Source organism: Spermophilus citellus, assembly GCF_964194105.1.
Source record: "Spermophilus citellus genome assembly, chromosome: 3".
Lineage (NCBI taxonomy): Eukaryota > Metazoa > Chordata > Mammalia > Rodentia > Sciuridae > Spermophilus > Spermophilus citellus.
This window is the reverse complement of record NC_138184.1, coordinates 202,014,986-202,037,430: the sequence shown is the minus strand read 5'-3', so window position 1 is coordinate 202,037,430 and position 22,445 is coordinate 202,014,986. Positions and strand designations below refer to the sequence as shown.

Sequence of the window (22,445 nt, the reverse complement as noted above, 5' to 3'; positions counted from 1 at the left end):
GAACATTAAAAATTACCACAGAAATAATAGTAAAAACCTTTTGAGAGAAAGTATGTTTCTGCCATCACTGCTATCATTTGAGTTCTGACCAAACTTAATTTAAAAAGGGTATTCATAGAAGCTATTAAAGGTTAAATGGCTCTGAAAGTGGTTGTACTCTTTGAATTTATTTGGAGAAGAAAATGGAGTCAAAAAATATCTTATTTTCTTCAAGCAGGGATTGGAAGTGGAGCCAATGCCAAGGGTAAAAGTAAAGTTGTGCTGGAAAAAAAAATGAGTATTATTGAAAGATGTGTGGTTATGGAAAGCAAGGTAATAAGAAGAATTTCAGGTTTAGAAGTAAAATTAAGGACAATGATAAAGAATTTAACGTTTAGGAAATTCCTGGTAGTATGAGAGAATAAAATTTCAGTAAAGTGATAAGAATAGAGTCATTTTGAAGTTAAGAATTAATGTAAAATAAATAGAGGTAACAGTTATTAACTGACTTTGAGAATTAACACTGAAGGAATCTAGAAAAGCCTATGTCTTCTAGATGGGTTATTAAGTTAAGTGAAAGGAATATTTTTTTCCAGGTTAGTGTTTTACTCAGTGCACCTTTCTATTAATCATCTCCTAACTCTGTTCCAGAATTAACCTTATAGTCAAGTGATAGGAAACACTTCATAACTACCAACATGGTTACAGAAAGGAGTGTATCTGAAGCTTACATATTGACTGACATTCTTCCAACTTATGTTCAATTTCATGGTGATAATAACCTGATTTCTTTCAAAAGAAAACTTAAAGAATAACTGATATATTGGAAAGGGGAATAGAAAAGGATAGATAAATGTGTTCAAAATTTTTGTAGAATATGAATTTTAATAATTTCTAAATTAAATTTTTAAGAAAGTGGATGTTTTTTGTTGATGGCAATACCTCCTAGAAGAGGTATTTGAGATTATGGTTTTAATTTTAGTTACTATAATCATCATAAATACAAGGAGATATGGAAATTTCATCATTAGCTATTGGTATAAGGAACAATATTTTTTAACTACTGAGCAACATTATAGTAGCATAATAAGACAAATTATCCATGTTTCTGTTTCCTTTAAACAACTGTTTATTATTCTTATTTTCTCTTCTACTTTTTATCCATAAATATTCAGGGAATTGTGATAGAAATTGAAATTATTTATTTATACTTTCATTTAGCTATAAGTGTTTTGGGGTAGACTTTTTAGCAACTTTAATTTTCCATTGGGTAGGCAATACCTTGATTTTCATTTCCTGTTTTTCCTTTTGTCACACATTTAAGTATTTCCCAGATTTTCTATTCAGAATAATACTATTGAATCTTCAGTGTTCCTAGATTTTTACTTCTTTAAATTATTTAAGATACATTTCCAGGAGTAGGTTTACTCAAAGAATCTGAATCATATATTACTTGTTAGGAACTATTATGTAACTTGCTGAGGATCACACAAAGAAATCAATAGAGCTATGATTAGAATATAGTAGTCTGCTACTAGATACTGTGTTCTTAATTAGTTTTATATACTGCCAACTTGAGAGCTCTCCAACCCCATGTCCCTGATCTGGATCATGGAAATTTAATATGCATTCTGTTTATCTGTCAAAATTATATCATGAAATTACTATAGGTGTGACACTGCTAGTGATTCAAGAAAGAGCAGGATATAGGCTCACCTTACATGCCTATAAACTAAGTGAAAGAAGAGAACAGATTTATAAAAATAGTAACTACAATAGAATGAAGTGAGTTATGCAATGAGGATGCTGTGTGAGGACAAAAAAGAAAGTGGTCAACTCAACTAGGGGAAGACAACCTATTGTAAAAAAGAAACTTCTAAGTAAGGTTGGGTTTGCTTTTAGGTAGTCTTGGTCAATTCCTAGGAAACAGCAAAACAAGCATTGTAGAATACTATGAGTGCCTGAAAGACTGTAAATGCTGTGTGGAGCTGTGGGGGAAAATATGCATGGAGAGAAAATCTGAGCAAATTTCACTGAAACTTTGGACCTAGGCTAAAAGCTGAGCCTTGGAAGCATCATGACTGAATAGAGACTGAGAACTCCAGAGAGATTTATCTCCCAAAAGATACATATATTTGAAAGAGGTTGAGGAGTAAATGAGACCTGAGATCATGGAAATATTCCCTAAATTGTAAAAATCTAATTATTGATCTTTCCTTTCCCTTAGAGACATATTTTACAATCCAGAGGGTCACAGCTCAGGGTCTGTCCCCTAAGACATTCTTTATGCTGAGGGATGGGTTGAATTCTCTGCATCTCCAGAGGGGAGGAGGTCTGTTATACAGATGTTACTATATAACCTCCCAGATTTTTATTTTCAGTGCTTCTTACTGTATTAGTTTCCTATTGCCACTGTCATAATTGCCTCAAATATAATGGCTTAAAACAACACAAAATTTTATTATATTAGAGATATAAAGGTCAGAATGGTTTCACTGGACTAAACTCTAGGTTGTCAGGGCTGTATTCCTTTTGTGTCCTTCTAAAATTTGTGTTTTAAATCCTAAACCCCAAGATATTAGGAGATGGAGCCTTTGAGAGGTGATTAGATATAATGTTGGAGGCCTTGTGAATGAAATTTATGCCCTTCCCTTGCCTTTTCCAGATTCTACAAGCTGCCTACATTTATTGGCTCATGTTCCCTTCCTCCATCTTTAAAGTTAGAAGCATACACCTTTCTGTCTCTCTCTTTTATAAGAATGCTTTATTACATTGGGCCCATTGGATAATCTAGAATAATTTCTTCATCTCAAATTGGTTATTTAATTATATCTGCAGAGTTCCTTTTTATCATTTCAGGTAACATATTTACAGGTTCCTAGGATTAGAAAGTGGATATCTTTAAGGTAGAGGCATTATCCTGCCACACTCACCTATAAGGCAAATCCTAGTACATGCAAGGTGGCATCTGATCTGTCTTTTTGCATTGCACCAGTGGGAAAATTGGGATATGAGTAAGTTGACATGATTCTTACAAGTGTAGTAATAATTCATTTATTTCCTGCTCCAGAAAACTTGTGCCTACTTTCAGGACAAGCTAATAAATGCAGTTTTTAAAAACCCTGTTAGTTTTAAAGGACCACACTGATGAGCTCTCTAGGGTTTTGAATGGTGAAGCTGACAGATTCAGAGTTATTCAGTAAGTTGTCTGGGTCATTCTGCTTGAGATTGGACCTCTTATTCAGTCCCCCCCCCCCGCCAAGAGCTTTCCAACTTGGCTAACTACTACTAATGGAGTAGTATGCCAGTTCCTTTATGGTTAGGGTTTTTTTGTTGTTGTTGTTGTTGTTTTTCCCTGTCAGAGCAATGTATTTGCTAGACTATCCTAAAAGCAATTCAAATGTAATGGATTCAGGATTTAGTTCTTTTCCCTTCCCTTTGCTGTTCTGGACTTGGATAAGAGGAGCCTAATGATCTCAACTAGGGGATGACAACCTGTTGTAAAAAAGAAACTTCTAAGTAAGGTTGGGTTTGCTTTTAGGTAGTCTTGGTCAGTGGAGACAGTAAATGCAGGCATTTATCTTCAGATGTGGGACTTTGTATACCCATTTCAGAGTAAATTTATAGGCTGCCTATATTATAGCAAGTCTTTTCCAACCCATTTTCCAGTATCCTATTATAGCCACCAAATTGGCTCAATTATTAGTCTTAGGACCCTAGTTTATGAATAAATTAAGAATGAGGCATAACTTGTAGATCCAGGTTTGACAGTAGTTAAGGCAGCTTACTTAGACCTGTCTTTGGCAAAATCTCCCACCATCAAATTAAATGTTGGTCTTTGAGAAACAACTACAAGTTAATTCTCATCAGAAGTATTATACCATGTGCTGTTGTCTTTTTGCCTCCTAACCCCTGAGGTGACAGTTTGGGGGCTTTTGGGAAATGACTAGGTCATGAGGTTAGGATTAGTGCCCAAATGAAAGAGGCCCCAGACAGCTGCTTTGCCCCTCCTACTGTGTGAGAACACAGCAAAAAAAAAAAAAAAAAAAATTCTCTGAGAAATAAGCCCCTACCAGACACTGCTGACACCTTAATCATGGATTTTCCAATCTCCACAACTTGAGAAATAAATGCTGGTTGTTTATAAGCCATATAGTTTATGGTATTTTTGTTACAGCAGCTCAGGCAAATTTGGAAATATGTGCTCCCTTATTCCAAAGTTTAGTTTGATCACCTTCAGGTAGAGAAAATTTTTCCTAGATTTAAAAATTTAGTCTTAAGACTTATGGATTTTGTGTTTTTAATATTAGTTGTCACCATGGTTGTTAAGTAAATACGTATGATAGGAGAGGGCAGCAAAAAAAAATGTGTATATATATATATATAGTTTCTTAAGGCACTCTAAGACATTTATGTAATTGACATATTAATCTGTAAATTGCCCCTTTGCTTTCTTCTTTCTTTTCCTTTTCATCCGCTACCCCTTCATTTTCCCTTTTCTTCTCTTGTTATTAGCAAGCACTATATATTCTTTTTTTTTTAATTTTAGTATTATTCTAGAATGAAGATTTTTGAAATTGTAAGAATCAGTCCTTCAACTTATTATGAACCAAACACTTCAAAAATTGGATTTTGAGCTAGGCACAGTGGAGACGCCTGTAATCCCAGTGGCTTGGAAGGCTGAGGCAGGAGAATGGCAAGTTCAAAGCCAGCCTTAGCAAAAGTGAGGCAAGGCACTAAGCAACTCAATGAGACTCTGTCTCTAAATAAAATTCAAAATAGGGCCTGGGATGTGGCTTAGTGGTTGAGTGCCCTTGAGTTCTATACCCAATATAAAAAAAAAAAAAAAAAAAAAAAGGATTTTGAGCTTATCTGTTAAATTAGTGATTTCTTATATATTTCAAGTGGTTTCCATTCTTCCTTCCATTTTAGGACTTTTCTTTTTGGTAGAGATGGAAATCCAAATAAAAGGAATGTCCACAATGAAACATCTATGCATTTGTTGTGTATGGGACCTCAAATTATGATATCTGAAGGAGCCCTTCATCCGCGCTTAGCACGCCCCGTGGAAGATGATTTCAGAAGAGCAGATTGTCTGCAGATGATCTTAAGATGGAAAGGGGCAAAACTTGATCAAGGCGAATATGAGCGAGCAGCTATCGATGCTGTTGATAACAAGAAAAACACACCCCTTCACTATGCTGCTGCCTCAGGGATGAAAGCCTGTGTAGAGGTAAAACTTGGTTTCTTTTAATATTCTGAATTATAAAATTTGTATCTTGTTAATATTTAACAATAAGGGTTTGTTTTGTTTGTGGTAACAATATTTAAGCTAGCCATTTTTGTCCCTTTTTTCATTCTGAAAGAATCAGGGCCCTTTAAAGTTAAAAAATTATCTTTAACTTTATTTTAATGTTGTTTTACCAGGGAAAAACCCACAGCTAAATAGTCAACCCTTTAAATAAACTAGAATCAAGAATAATTAAAAATTTACCAACAAAAGTAGTCATCAATTAAGCACTGTCATATTGAAAGTAATAATTTTAGTCAAGATGCATTCTGATTTTTTGCTGATTTTTTTTGTAGCCAATTTATGAAATTTATACATGTCAGATATGGCAGTATTGAGAAGTAGGCTCTGTAGGTATTTTTTTCTAGAATCGATCAGTTAATAAGCAAGGGATAAACATGAACAAATAATAAATAAACATGAATAAATGCTTTTATTGAATCTTTAAAAGCACTTGTTGTTTTTAAACTTTTTTATATTTGGTCTGCATTAAAGTGCTCTTAAGTACATTACATTTGAGTTTTTAACATTTATTTAATATATATATATACCTAATATATGTTACTAATATATGTAAAATATCTAACAATACGTTTAGATACAATCGTCTATATACATGGGATCTTAGCTAAACCTAAGAAACCATTACTTTTATGATATCACTACTATACATACATCAGAACAGATTTTTCTCAGTTATCACCATTCATGTCATTCCATATATAGCTCATAAAGTTCTTTTATGAGGGAGGTGCATTTTAGGTTGGATCAGAGTATTTTCATTTCTAAAAATGTGTGTCTTTATTGGAAAAGCAGTGATCCTAATGGGATTAAATTATGTATATCTGGATATTTTAAATTTAATGTTTCTTTAACATTATACTTCTAAATTGATTAATATATCAAAAATATTGAATGTATTCTGTTAAAGAATTACAGCCACTTTAGTATATCTGAAGAGGCAGTTCTTTTCACTAATAGCACTCTTATAAACTTGTCTTTTATTTACTGCTGTTGTGATACTTGTTAATCTTTTAAAATCTCCATCATTTTATTTCTTGTGTTTATGTCACCTTTGCTCACTAGTTAGTGAGTGACAGTCATTAACTTGAGATTATTCTTTCAAGCAGTGCTAATATTGATTCAGTGTAGTGGAAGGATATCCTGGATTTTTTGCAGGGAGTGGCTAATAGCAGAATTTTTTTTGCTCAAGCCTTGTAGATATTGTTCTCATATTTATCTCCTATGAAATAATCCCTGCTGTAGTGACTCGCCATTATTGATTTATCTGCATCATATTTCTCAAGTGGACTTGGGTAGAAAATAGCTTATTCTTGATAGTAATAATAATGCTTTTAAAAGGCTGTTTTAATATCTTGCTTCCAAAATTTGTCAATATTATTGCTTTAGTAGTTGTTGATTTTGAAGTATTTTTACAATGATGTACCTTTGCCACCTTTATTTTTTGTTTATTAAGGAAAATTAGTGTGAGGTTTATTTTGATGTGTGTGTGTGTGTGTGTGTGTGTGTGTGTGTGTGTGTGTGAGAGAGAGAGAGAGAGAGAGAGAGAGAATATATATTTTAACTGTTTGATCATATCATTGCATAAGCCACACCAGCATTTGATGACTGTTTTCATTTTTCTGTATTCTGAAGAATTCTTTTGACTTAATGTAAAATATTCCAAATATAGTTTTATGAATATCCTACATTCATTCTAGTACTTATTTCAGATGTTATTTTGCCCATGTAAAGCTTATCTTTAATTTACATTATTTGACTATACTCTCCTTGCCCAGACTTAGGCCCTTACTTACTTTTGATTAACTAAGCTCCTGAGTTCCTATTGTGTTTTCTTGTGTAAGTGCATAAAATAAATACATTGTAATATGTAACCTACTATATAACTATAATTCTTAGAATATTAGTCTTCAGGTAATGTTGCACTATTTTCATGAACAAGAAAGGTTTAGATTTCTCTTATAAAATTTACTATGAAGGGTACTTTAAATATTTTTTTCTAAACTTCTTTCTATACATCTGTTAGTCTTTGACTATAAGAATAATAGTAATAATAATACATTTGTATGATGCTTTTTAATTTTCATAGCACTCATTGTTAATTAAGCATGATATAAAAGTTGGAGTTGAGTGAAATAGAGTCACCAGTATTTATTAATTTTTCATGAAGCTAAAGTATTATCTTGTGGTGAAAGCACTGGTATCTAATCTTAGTATAGTAACTATGAGACTGTGTGAGTCACTCAATCTCTGTGATAGTTGCCTCTTGGCTGGTTGGGGTAAATAATTTAAAAATTACTTCAAATACCCCTTTTATTACTAATTTTCTATTAGATCATGACTGTAGTAAAATATTTCCTATTTTTGGTGTCTAGGCATTACAATTAGGAGATTATTTTTTTCCCCAAGGTTAAGACCAACCCCTTTTTAAAATGTACAGACTTATATTTTTATATTTATGAAAATATATCTTCTCTAGTTGTTGAAATGTTTTTGTATGTTTATTTAAGAACAGCTTTGATAAAGTTAGTATTTGACAATTTTATAGATGCATTTGTAATATAAAGTTTTCTGTGCCTCACCATTTTGAACCATGGAAATGAATTATTTATTTTAAAACTCCTCCTTTCTATAATAATTGTGGTCCATAATAGCTTCCTCACACGTACAAATAAAATTGAAATCTCTTAATTATAGAGTTCTCTGGGAACCTCTAGGTATGAAGGTATCACTGGATGTATATAGTGTCACATATCAGTGTCTCTGATGGCCAACCCTGATTTTTCCGAAGTTTCTCATGTGCTATTGCTGCCTGGTTGACTTCCTGATATAGCTGTTCCAACAGTTTCTCAAATTTTACATTTTTGAAGCTGCACTTTCTACCCACTAGCTTCTCCTCTTAATCTCCCCAATAACCAACCAGTCTTGATAATACCTGGACTTACCTTGGTCTGTTCTTTCTTTTCTTTCTCTTTCTCCTTGCAGCAACCCCCAACCCCCACTGCCTGCACCAAACCAGTATGATTCACTGACAGAGTAGACCTCTTGTTTCTTTCAGCCAGCACCTTCTTTTTATCTCTATGTTCACTCTCTAATACCAAGTGATTTATGTTAAATCTTCACTTTGGTGTATTTTTTAGAACTGCTTAAACAGGAAAATCTTGTGTTTCACAAATACTCATTATTTAAAGTTATTTATGAGTTAAAAGTAATCAAAAAATTGTGATAGTTTTAAATTGTTTGAAAACTGGAAATGCTTACATAATAAACATTTACTAAGGATAAACTAAAAATAAATTCCTCTAATTCTGATTTTTCATATACCAAAGAAGAATTCAGGGGTTTGTAAGCTGTTTTTTTTTTTTTCTCCCCTCTGAAAACCTAGATAGTAAATAATTTTATTTGAATTTCTGATTATTTGCACATATCCTGAAATATTTGTTTTGACTCATTTTCAACCATTAAAAAATGGAAAAGCCATTTTTAATTAATGGGCTATACAGAAACAGGCAGCAGACTGACCCCTGCATAAGGCAAGATGACTCAACACTTGCGGTAGTTGGTGACTATAACAGATTTTTGCTTTTGATAGTGCTTCACTCTATTATAAAGCATGTTTAAAAATGAGTGTTACTTTATATATTTCTGATACATTCCCTAATTGCTTATTTTGGGAGCTGTAAGTGTAGCTGCTTAGATCAAATAGAGGTTACTAGAAAAACAAAGGTGGTAAGGCATACTTTCCCTTCCATAGGCAGAGAGCCTGTTTGACACATGGGCAGCTATCAGAGTGTTTCACCGGTTCACTGAAAAGCCATAATAACCATTCACAGAACTGACTGAAGAGTTTACCTAATTATTTTGTGTTTTTTATTAGCACCTGGAGTTTTAAAATTGAAAAGAATGCAAGAATTGTAGTCCCAGCTCTGTAACTCAGTAACTATGAGAGTCTCAGTTTTCTCATTTTTTTTCAAGAGTTATGATCTCATCATTGTTCCCAAATATTATGATGTGCTAAGGGCTATATTAAGACAGTGACTATTAAAGGCATTACACACACCCTGGAAGGGGTTCATTGTAGTAGTAAGATTTGAGAGGGTAAGATTTCAGATTAAGTATCTGGAGGAAGCTATTGAAAATGTAAATGTCAGACCTGCAGCATCAGTAGCTACTCTGATCTTATGATAAATACAATTTCTTGAACCTCCAAATTCCAAAGCAAAATTTCTAGGATTCCAGGAATGTTTTGGTAGGTTCTCCTGCTGATTCTTTTGCATGGTAGAGTTTGAGAAGCACTGTCCTAGGTCTCAAACATTTGCAGATTGAAGTTTTTTTGGTGGAGAAATAATAAGTGACTTGAAAATAGAGACCATACCAAACAGAAACTACTGAATGCCAGGGTCAAAGATTTGGGAGTTCTTTTGCAGAAAATTAAGCCAATGAAACACTGTGATTGAAAAAGTAGTATCTTAAAAGGTAAAACAAAAAGATTAGCCTAATGGTTGGAGTGTGGAATAGATTTTAATGGGATAATTGTAAAGCAGTATTTATTAAGAGACTTGGTACTCAGAGATTGGTCCTCAGAATGGTATTAGCATTGATCATCTGGGAACTTGTTACAAATAAAGAAATTCAGACCAAATTTTAGGCCCAACTGAAACTGAATCTATACTCTAGTAAATCTTAATCATATTCCCATTGAAGATTGAAAACCCCTATTTACAATGAGGTCTTTGGGCCACTTATATTGTAATCACCTATAAAAATAAATTGATTGCACTTTCCACTCCAAATCCATCTTATAAGACTATCAAGCTCCCCAGATGATTGTTAAACCATTTGAAAACCTTGTATCAGGACACTGGTTCTAACCATTACTGTATAGAAACCTCATACTAATACAATCATAAGCTCTAAATGTAGATCCCACACATTGTTATTTTTAAAGTTCTCCAGATGGCTTCAGTGTGTAGCCAAGGTTGAAAACCATTGTACTAGATGGAGGAGTCGTAGTGAGATTATTGGATTAATCTTGTATAAACTGATAAAGAGCTTGGCTTTGTGTGGTGGCATTAGGGATGGAAAGAATGAAGCAGATATATGGGATATTATGAAGAACTGGTAGCATTTGGTGACATGAAAAAAGAAGGAAAACAAAGAACCAAAGGCTGAATGTTTTCTCTGTTATGCGGATGCTAATTCACATTAAGGGGGTGGGGCTAGGGAAGAATAGAGGTATTTTGGATTAGACAGAGGGAGAGTGAAAGGAGACAAGGGGGTTTGGGATTAGGAATGATAGTAGAATGATTGAACATTATTACCCCATGTGCATATATGATTACTTGAATAGTGTAACTCTACATCATTTACAACCAAAATAATGAGAAGTTACACTCCATTTATGTATGCTGTGTCGAAATGCATTCTACTGTCATGCATAACTTAATAGAACAAAAAAATAAAAACTAAGAGAAAAAGCAAGGGAGAAAAAGGCTTAAAAAGGCTTTAAATTTTTAATATTGACTATGATGAACTATCTTGGGATGACATTTTCTGATTTTTTAAAATTATTTTTTTATAATAATCTACTCTTATCTCCTTAACTAAATTAAATTAACTTTAAGAAAAATGAACATGGTTTTAAATCTAAGTAAATTTGAGGCTTGCCAACAATTATTAGCCTCTCAAAAAGTAAGATGAGGAAGGAATGAGTCGAAAAGAAGGGAAAGTAGCCTTTTATTTAGAAGGATGGATATTCAGGTCTTAGATTCTCCACAAGAAATAGTAGACAGACTACTGAAAATTAGGACCAAATGTTTGGGACTAAAGAGTATAGATTTGGAATTATGAGCTACATGATTGACAGCTACAAACAAGACAATGGAAAGATGGGAGATCCAGGGGAAAGTCTTTTAAAGTTATAGATAACAGAGTTAAAGTGACAGCGTCAATTTAGAGAATGCTTACATTTGAAGATGGTAAGAACAAGAGGTAAAGCCTATGTCAGAAACAGAAAAAGTAGAAAAATACGGTGGCATAGTGATACAATGTCAAGGATGCCAAGAGAAGAATTCCAAAGAGAAAGGGTGTTATGGTTTAGATGTGGTGTCCCCCAAAAGCTCACGTATAAGACAGTGCAAGGTTTGGAGGAGAAATGATTGGGCCATACGCTTAACCTAATCAGTGAATTAATCCCTGGTGGGATTAACTGAGTGGTAACTGGAGGCAAGTGGGGTGTGGCTGGGGGAAGTGGTTCATTGAGTGTGGGGCTATGGGGTATATATTTTGTATCTGGAAAGTGGAGTTTCTCTCTGCTTCCTAAACATCATGTGAGCTGCTTGCTTCCCTTTGCCACCCTTTTCTGCCATGATGTTCTGCCTCACTAGAGGGCTAAGGAATGGAGATGACCTTTTGTGGACTAATAACCTTAGAAATCCTGAGCCCTCAAATAAACTTCTCCTCCTCTACAGTTGTTCTGGTCAGATCTTTTAGTGAAAAAGCTGATTAAAACAGAGGGTACTCAGTCATGTGACATGCTGCAGCAAGGTAAAGGAATTGGAGGACTGAGAAAGACTGTTGGATTGAGAGTTAAGAGGTATTAATGACTTTCAGGAATATTGTTTACATAAAATAAGGTAGACGATAACTAGGAGTAATTGAGTCATTTGCTGAGAAAATGGAGAGAGAGTGAATATTTTTGAGAAATGTGGCTGAGGACAACAGGAACAGACAGACATGCATTCCTTAACAATGGAAATACATTCTGAGAAATGCATAGTTAGGTGGTTTCACCATTGTATGAACATCATAACATGTACGTACATAAACCTTGATGTTAAAGTCTGCTACATACCTTTCCCTCCTTTTCAACTTTGCAAGAAGGTCAGTGTTTGCTGGTGAGCAAAGAGGAGGATAAAATTATTTGAAAGAAAATGAAAAGAGCCATTTATGATTAACCTTCATATAAAGTGAAAGCCTCTACAAAAGTATTAACATTTAGATTTACATAATAACCCTCATATAAAGTGAAAGCCTTATGTATGTAATTTTTATATGACTAGCAGCATAGTTTACACCAGTATCACCACAAACTAGTGAATAAGGTGGTGTTGTATAAATTTAGGATAGTCACAACACCACTAAGGCAATAATAATAATTTTTCAGCTCTATTATCTCACTACATCTTCTTCTTATATGCATACCAAAATGTTATTATCCTGCCCGTTACAGTATTAGGAAAGTAACTAGAAGGATAGCAGGATTAAGTTAAAGGGATTCTGTGCCAGGAGCTAAAGGAAGTCATAGTAGAGATGGAGAAAGTAATGAAGTCCAGTACACAGAGATAGTGAAATGGTAATCTTAGAATTAGAACAGACTTTAGGAATCATCTTGTTTTGCACCTTTTTTTTTTTTTAAAGGAGAGAGAGGGAGAGAGAGAGAGAGAGAGTTTTTAATATTTATTTTTTAGTTCTCGGCGGACACAACATCTTTGTTGGTATGTGGTGCTGAGGATCGAACCCGGGCCGCACGCATGCCAGGCGAGCGCGCTACCGCTTGAGCCACAACCCCAGCCCTTGCACCTTTTTTTCAAAATTACATGTCTCTTTTTCTAATGGGCCTATGTAAACTGTGACTTGAAAGAGTTAAATGACTTGCCAAGAGTTCCCAACATTTTATATTATGGATCAGAAGAATGGTATGGGATTTGTTTTGAATGTTATTGGTTACCCCACCTCTGGAATTATAAACAGGAAGAAAGGCAGAATTGAAGAAAAGATGTGTTGAAATAGTGATGATTTGATATATCTTGGTATGACTGTAGAGGAAACATAAGAATTTCAATCAGATCAGTGGCTCAGGAGGCTGAGGCAGGAGGATACCAAGTTCAAAGCCAGCCTCAGCAACTTAGCAAGGCCCTAAGTGAGACCCTGTCTCAAAATAAAAGGGGCTGGGGATGTTGCTTAGTTAGTGGTTAAGTGCCCTGGGTTCAATTCCTGGTACCAAAAAAAAAAAAAAAAAAAGAATTCCAATCAGAAGAACTTTGCAAGAAGGTCAGTGTTTGCTGGTGAGCAAAGAGGAGGATAAAATTATTTGAAAGAAAATGAAAAGAGCCATTTATGATTAACCCTCATATAAAGTGAAAGCCTCTACAAAAGTATTCACATTTAGATTTACATAAGAGCCTGGGCAGAACTTGAGGATTGACTCAGGTTGCATTTGCCTTCTTCAGTTTGTGTGATCATCCTACAACATGAGTCAGCAGAATAGCCAAGCACAGTTAAAAACTCGATCACACTTGTGTCTGACTAGCTTGATAACTTTGGTCAAGTTCCTTTTCTGAGAGACGTCTGTCACAGGCCTGTATAATATTAAATGAGAATGTATATTTAATGCTAAGCACTATGCTGTCTTAGAAGGCAATACATAGTGACTGTTACTATACTGAGTATGACTGAATCCTGTATAAGAATCTTCATGCTTAATTGTCAGAATGCCCTTCAAAGTTGAAGGGTTTTTTTTGAAGATTTTTATGTCCTTAACCTGTCCATGAACACAATCAGAATCTGGAACCTACAGCTCTTAGAAATTACATATATAACTTCTGCAAAACCAGCAGAAACCTCAGTAGTAAGCAAGTTACAACATTATTTTATATCTTTTTAGAGATGGATTTCTTTGGACCAAAGAGAGATTGTATGATAGAGGATCTTCCCAACTTGTCCATCAGTAGCTCATCCCATCACTTATTTTGAGGAATATTAGAAACAGCTTTGCCTCAGTGACTTGGTCATCCTAATTTCATTTTAGTATTTCATAGGATAATGAATGATACAAGTAAAATGTTTATTTATTATTGTTTATAATCAAAGGAATTCATCTTATTATTAAAAAAGAATAATTTCTAGCCTTAAAAATTAGAAGCCACAGATATCTAAATACATTTTATTATTAGTTCAAATACACACTATACATACTGTTGCATTTTTGTTACGCTAATCCTATTGTATTTTTTAAAAATCAGTAGGTTGCAATAACTTTTCATGTAAATCTGGTTGCAACTTTTCAAAAAAATCTTTCTTAGCTTTTAGTAAAACATGGAGGAGACTTGTTTGCTGAGAATGAAAATAAAGATACTCCTTGTGATTGTGCTGAAAAACAACACCACAAAGATTTGGCCCTCAATCTGGAATCCCAAATGGTATTTTCACGGGATCCTGAGGCTGAAGAAATAGAAGCTGAATATGCTGCATTAGACAAACGAGAGGTAAGGTGCTTTTTGTTGTTGTTGTTGTTGTTGTTGTTTTTAATAAAAAATTATGTAACAATAATTTTACATTTTATATTAAATTAGAAATTTTTTCTTCTTTAGAGCTTGGTTTGTATGGTCTTCTTTGCAATATGCTAAATATCCTGTCATTTCCATAGCTAACTGATTTGCTCAAGCATAATAAATGTGGCAGGCATTCTTGATTCCTCACATCTCCTTAACCATCACATCCAAACAATCAGGGTGTCCTGTTAATTTTACCTAAATCTATATGCTCTTCAGTCTTTACTTCTACTCTCCATCTCCAGGCCCTCACCATACTCACTTCTTAGCTATTGTTACATTTTCCTTACCTCCAATCTGGTACCTTTAGAATCTGTTTTGTACATAGGAGTCAGAATGGCGCATTTTTAAACTTAAATCACTTCGTATCATTTAAATGAATTAGTGACCATATTGGTCCATTTTGTGTTGCTATAATGAAATACCTGAGATGAGCCAACTTTTTAAAGAAAAGAAGTTTATGTAGCTCTGGTTTTGGAAGCTAAAAGTCTAAACGGCAGGTTCTGATAAGGGCCTCATGGCAAATAGTGGAGAATATTTATGGGAGTGATCTTGAAACAAGAAACCAGAGGAAGACTGGGGTCCCACAGTGCCTTCCTTTGAGGACCTGCCATTCATAGGCCATATCTCTTAAAAATTCCAGACCATCATTGCCACAGTGAGAACCAAGCTTTTAGCACAGGAATCTTTGGCAGGAGAACAGGTGGGGAAGGGCACATTTAAACATATTCAAACAATATGAGTGACTTGTCATTGTACTTGAATAAAATCTGAAGTGTTTGCTCAGATGAAAGCCCTTTTATGATCTTACTACTACCTCTCTTTCCATCTTCATCTCAAAATTTACTTCCCCAGCACAATACCTAAACTAATCCAAGGCTTTTCCATTTGCTTTATGTCTGAAATCTTCTCCCAGTTGTTTTCGTTTAGGTTCAGAGAGAAAATCTTTCTAAATATGGTCTCCCCAGTGCTCTTATCATTTTTTTATGGTGATATATTTGAAAATTGCTCTTATTTTGAAATACACAGTACATTTTTATTCTGACTCTAGTCTTTCATGCTATTGTGCAGTAGACCTCAATATCTATTCTTCCTGTCTACCTGAAACTTTGTGCCCCCATTTATTTCTCATAAGACCTATCAGATGCTATAATTATTTTGTGTATTTATTTGATTATTGCCTTTCTCTCTTATTAGATTGTCAACTACAATAAATCTAGAGCCTCATCTGCCTTATTCAACAGAGTATTTTCAGTGCCTAACACTCTGCTTACAGAGTATGCATCCATTGATATTGCTTAAAGAAATTATAACACAATTTTTCCTCCCAAAATGATTCTGATTCTTCATTGTTCAGTACTAACTTGATTCTAAAGGTATTGTATCACTATTGGTTTGTATGTGTATCATCCAGTCATATTGTTTGTTTTATTTTTCCTATGAAATTGTCAACAAAAATATTTTGAGTTTTTATACTCTCTATAAAGGCCAAAAGAGCTGAGTTTCTTAGAATTAATATTTGTATTTCTTTGTGTTTTTGTTTCTTTATTTAGGTTATATTATAGACATACTTATTAAGTTTAAGTACATATAGAAAGGGCCTATGTCCTAAAGATTTTGCTGGCCTTTTCACATGGTTATTGAATCCACACAGGAATCTTGAGTGATATTTGTGTCCCCTTCCTCCCTTTTTTTTAAAAATATTTACTTTTTAGTTGTAGTTGTATACAACACCTTTATTTTATTCATTTCTATGTGGTGATGAGGATTGAACCCAGAGTCTCACATGTGCTAGTAGGCGAGTGCTCTACTGCTAAGCCACAACCCCAGCCCCTCTACCTCCCTTTTTAATAAGAAAGATAAACCAGAAAATACTTTCCAGGATCACAGTGAAATGAACTTGATTCTTCTGTTTGCCATACTACTTCCCTTTTGACAATCCATGATTTTGAGTCAAGCATAAATTATTAATATAATTATTTAGTCAGAAGATAACATTTCAGCAGTAGTATTCCAGAAATAATGTTGATGTGATTAAATTGAAAGTCATTTGTGATTATGTATTTAGTCTTTTCTCCAAGGTACCATAATTTAATTCCTAGTTAAATATGAAATTAGTAGAATTTGGTTTTTAGAAACTAATAGAACTTAGAACTACTTGGGGGACAAAAAAAAATTAAAATAAATTAAATAAATCAGTAGAACTCATTAACAGATGAATGACCTAAATGAACTTAGTGTAACTGACTATTAGTTTAACTTTAAATATATAATAGTTTGATTCTAATTATATAGAAGAAAACCTATATAAAGAAAGAAGATTGAAGTACATAAAATAATAATTGTGGTCATGGGAAATTTCCTTTGCTTTTCTTAATTTTCTATTTTCATGCATTTTCTGAAATTTATAATGAATATTTATTGCTAAAAAATGTTCTCTGTCCTGATGCTACCCGTTTCATATTAAGTTTCTTATATTATCAGACTTAAGCAAAAACATATATACATATTGAATTTTTAACATAAAAGATCATCATGTATTGAGTCCTAATAATTTTTTTTCAACTTTACAATATATCTTGAACATTTTCCCAAGTCAGAATATATAATCTGTGTTTGAGAGACTCTCCCCTTGCCACCGCCCCCTCCCCATGACACCCCCTACCCCTGTTCTGGGGATTGAACCAGGGTCTAGGCATGCTAGGCCAAGGCTTTACCACTGAGCTACCTAATCTGCATATCTTAACCATTTGTTTATTGATGAATATTTAAGTAATTTAGATATTTTTACATTTCTGAGTTTTTGATTCAGTTAATGATCTAGATGGTGTATAAAATATCCTTTATCTTCTTGACACGTTGTAATTAATTAGTTTATAAATAATAAAATAATTAGTTTATAAATGGGTGAAATCCATTTCTTATCCCATCATTCAGCAAAACTCTGAGTTGCTGCTCTGCAGACACTGTTTTAAGTGCCTGGAAACAATAGGAACGCAGATAAGAAAAAAAATAAAAATAAAAACTATAGTTATGGCTGCCTAGAAACATTGTAAGTTTTCTTCTGAGTAAATGAAAAGTGCACACAGTATGCTGTATAAAAGGCCTTCATTAAAAAAGAAAAAATAATTAAGAATTCTCCCTTTCCACCATTCTATAAATGAGGAAGGCTCAAGGTCCTTTTGCTGTTATTTAATTTTTTTTTAGTTGTAGTTTGACACAATATCTTTATTTATTTCTTTATGTGGTGCTGAGGATTGAATCCAGTGCCTCACACATGCTAGGCAAGCGCTCTACCCCTGAGCCCCTTCAAGGTTCTGTCTAGCAAGGAACCCACATGTTGGGCATTGCCTTAAGCAACTACTCTTGTTAGAGCATTTAACCTCCTCTGCTCTATAGTATACTTTTAAGTGGGCCCTCTACCCCTGAGCCCCTTCAAGGTTCTGTCTAGCAAGGAACCCACATATTGGGCATTGCCTTAGGCAACTACTCTTGTTAGCACATTTAACCTCCTCTGCTCTATAGTATACTTTTAAGTGGAGGTATAGGTGAAAATAGTCTAGGTCTTAATGCCCAGGCAATAACAGCTAAATAGGGAGAGAGGATATTGCCTATTTCTCTGGCTGCTTTTTTCCCCCTCTACCTCTTAAAATAAGCTCATGGATCAGCAAAATAAAAATTGGTATTAAGGGGAATTGGAAATACACTCTCCTGAGTGTATTTCACATTTAAACATTTTAAGTTACCAATATATTGGAGTAAAAAAATGCTATCCTTAAACTAAAAAAAAAAAAAAAAAAAAAAACAACAACAACAACAACAAAAAACGTTTCACACGTTTCACATTCATAGCAGGGTGCTGTTTTCATTGTGGAAAAATTTAACAAAAACAAATATGCCCTTCAATTAATTTATGTCAGAGTCTTTCTAAAACTATTTTTGAAGAATCTACCTTTTTTTTTTTTAACATGGTATAAAAATAGTGCCATTTTTGTGTTAGATTTTCTCATTTCTTGAGTGGTCTCTTGGTAGCAGTAGTATGCACTGATACAGAAGAGGTACTTTTATTCACTGTGTCTTTTTAATTTAGTTTCCTTTTTCTTTTTTTATATCTGTACTGACTCCTTTGAAGGTTATTGCTGGTTTGTGTTTAATGTGAAAGTAGAAGCAGTTTGTCCTGGCAGCAGGAAAAAGAAAGGCGCCTTAATTTTAATCTTTCCTACAGAAGAAAGAGCTAGTTAATGCCTACTTGGGACTAAGCAATGTATTGAAATGCTTCACATGACCTAATTACAGTTCTACAGAAATTCAGAATGAATATGTTACATGTTTATGCAGGCAATATGTTTTTGTCCTTCAACAACTGTTTTTCTTCCATTGTTGTCTTTTTCAATTTAAAACTGCATACATTTAAAAAAAACTTAATTCATGCTGATTGCTTTATAGTATCCTTTCCTTCTTAATATGTCTAAAATTTAAAAAAAAAATCTTTCAATACGTTATATCAGAATTGCAAGGAAAGGTGATTTTTCCCCCCATTAGTTTATCTATACTCGAGATCCTCCTGCCTCAGCCTCCCGAGTCACTGGGAATACAGGCATGCACCACTGTGCCCGGCTGGTTTCTTGATAATAATCTATAAAGTGATAATTAAATTAACCATTTTCTCCCTGCTTAGTTGGTTCAACATTGATGAGGTAGAATGATGGCTAATCTGAAAAAGAATATTTAGGAAATGAGTTCAGGAAATACACAATTGCTACCACTGGGAATATCAAGAAATACTCTAATTATTGAGGCAAAGAAAGTTACTCCAACCCCAAACCTGGACTTGAAATACATTTTCTAGAAACAATGTGATACATAGTATATACTTTCAAAATAAAATAAATACTACAAATTTAACTATTAAAAGATGTACTAGGATTTTTTTAAGGAGAAAATGTGTTTCACAGTTAGCTTGAAAGGTAGCATTATACAGTTAAGACTTTTTCTAAGGATACATAGGATTACATTGAAGTGCTTCTTTCATTTTTATTTAATGATATTTCTATATAGAATAGTGTTAATTTTCCATTTCTTTCTAGTTAAGTTCATGGAATACCTGTATATGTAGGCATTCATGGTGTTGTAGCTGAATGGATACATATGAAGTAAGCTGTAATACTGTGTGATGTGGAATGTATGTAATGTTAAGTCTACCCCATAATTTTTAATAGCAAAAACACTATAGATTGAATGTACACTGCTACTCCTGGTAGCTGTTTTACATCCCACGTGATTTTTCTTTTATTTTTCAATTACATTTTTTCCATAGAACGTGCTTTTTTAAATATTTTTTAATTCCTAACACTGCTGGATTTTTACAAACTCATGAAAATTATCATGATGAAAATCATTTCACATGCATATTCAGTGTGATTGTACCATAATTCCCTTAGTGTAGATCTGAATTATTTGCTTTTTTTTTACTTTTCAAATAACATTACAAATAACCAGTTCTGTCCACATTTGCAATTCTATCTTGCAATACATTCATACAAGTCAAATTAATAGGTTAAAAGATGAATATTTTAAGGGTTCATGATAGATTATGGTAGGTTGTTAAATGATACACTGATTTTCATTTTCATCTATAATGTTGCTGATGACCAGCTCACTGCAACTTTGCCAATACTGTGGGGGTTTTTTTGTTTGTTTGTTTGTTTGTTTTTGTAACCTTGGCCTTTGCTGGAGAAAGAATTTGTATCTTGAAGGCTGTTTATGTTTTTTAATTTAAAAAAAAAACTTACTTATGATGACAGAATTTCTATATATTAAATGTAATACGCCTTTTTTGGTTTGTTTGTTTAAATCTTGGCAGATTTTTATGAGGTTAAGTGTGTCAGTCTTCTCTGTCATTAATATACTTATTGCTTTTTATTTGTCCCTGCCAGAAGATATCTAAGAATCAGAAAGTTAATCCTGTCAACTCAGAAAAATTAGCCTTGGTGAATAGTCCTAGTCACATGAAGTTAAGTAAGAATTGATGAAATGATTACCATGATACTAAAAAAAACAAGCAAGAAATAAAAATAACATCTAATTCTAAAATATTTGTAAATCAAATACACTGGGTGAGATTTCTTCCTGCCTAGAGCTCTTTAAGAACTGTGGTAGATACTACCAGAGGACATCTGAGTGGTTGTTTTTCTAATAAATATTTGGGAATCTCTACTGCTTTTTAAGCTGATTTTTAATTCTTGTTTACTACAATGCATTGGTTACTATTCAGTGATTCAGTGACTGAAACTGCCTTAAGTGAACATACATGTATTTATATACAGTTGGTTTGCAGAAAGAACAAACTGGATAAAAATACATGAGACCTTTAGTAGTGATTATTGCTTATTCATACGATTATAAGTTTTTATTTCTAAGGCTTTTTTTGGTATATAATCCAGATTTGCAAAACTATAAGGTATGATGGTTTTGCCACTATGGTTTTAATACTTTTGTTTTTAGAATGTTGAGTTGCATGAGCCCCAGCATCTGCTTTCCAGCTTAAAAGGGACTTGTGAAAGGGTAGTTTGAAGTCTGTGACAGTAGAACCTAAAAATGCCATTTGAACTTCTATAATCAAATTGAAGCTGAAAGATTTAATAAATGATAATCTTATGTATTTGTTTATATATATTTTGATAATTCCTAAGCATCATGGCCAATCTAACTTCTAATTTCTAATTTCTCTTCTTTTCAAAGCCATATGAAGGATTAAGGCCTCAGGATCTTCGCAGATTGAAAGATATGCTTATTGTGGAAACTGCAGACATGCTTCAGGCTCCTCTATTTACTGCTGAAGCTTTACTTCGAGCCCATGGTAATGAAAGAAATGTCATGCTTCTAATCATACTGGTGTTTTTTGAAACTTTTCAGGGTTAAAAGATCAGTATTTTTGTCTTTTAATATAAAACAAAACAGTTTTCTTTAATACCTGTATTTATTTTTCTGAGGTACTTAGGATCAAACCCAGTACCTCTCACATGTGCTAGGCAAGTGCTCTACCACTGAGCCACAACCCCAACCCCACAAAACAGTTTCTTAAACAAGCCTAACTTGTTTATTGCATCATGGTTACTGCATTACTCATCATCCTCGTGACATTTTGTATTTTGAAGCATAAAATGGCTATATTGAATCAAAGGGGGAAATTAGGCATTTCTTTTTAAAAATTGAGATACTAAATCAACTTACAGTGTCATTTTAGAAATATATCTGATTTGAGTGTGATTAGGTGTTGGAATCCATTGTGCTAGTCCTCATTTTAACATTTTTTTGCTGAAGTCATTCACTTATAAAATTGTAGTACTTCAATTATAAATACCTTAGAATTTGTTATTAGTTTTGATGGTTGTGTTTCAGAAAAAGCTGTTTCTCACCATGAAATGTATAAAATGATCTTAAAAACTGAAGCATATACATCACTTTTAATGGTTCCTTTAATTTAAAAATATTTAATATTTACCTCTCTATAAAGGTAAATGTTGAAATTTTTAAAATAAAAACAAAAATTAAGGTAAATGACTATTCCACTTATTTTGAGGTTCTAGCTTTCTGTTTTAACTAGAAATCTCTATCTCCAACTTCCAAAATGTTTATGTAATCTTTTACATTTTTATTAGTGTTGATGAATCTTTATTTATTTATTTGTTCATATGTGGTGCTGAGAATCAAACCCAGTAATGTTTTGATCAGAAGAAAATTTAAACTCCATATTTCATCATCCATTGATCACCACTGTTAATATTTTGTTATAAACTTCCAGAATTGTTTCCTTCAATATT

At 33.3% G+C, this 22,445-nt stretch overlaps 1 protein-coding gene across 7 annotated transcripts in view; it reads left to right on the top strand.

Moving 5' to 3' along the window:
- The window catches only part of ANKIB1 (ankyrin repeat and IBR domain containing 1), a 122,840-nt gene that overhangs the window by 42,285 nt on the left and 58,110 nt on the right, over positions 1 to 22,445 (top strand). For 6 of the 7 annotated variants that reach the window (XM_081288434.1, XM_081288433.1, XM_081288432.1 and 3 more), the window contains 3 exons: positions 4,912 to 5,212; positions 14,374 to 14,556; positions 21,364 to 21,481. In XM_081288434.1, coding sequence (XP_081144560.1) covers positions 4,912 to 5,212; positions 14,374 to 14,556; positions 21,364 to 21,481 — 602 coding nt within the window. Of the gene's footprint in view, positions 1 to 4,911; positions 5,213 to 14,373; positions 14,557 to 19,709; positions 19,776 to 21,363; positions 21,482 to 22,445 lie in introns of those variants that run through there. The other variant, XM_081288435.1, reaches the window with a different exon arrangement.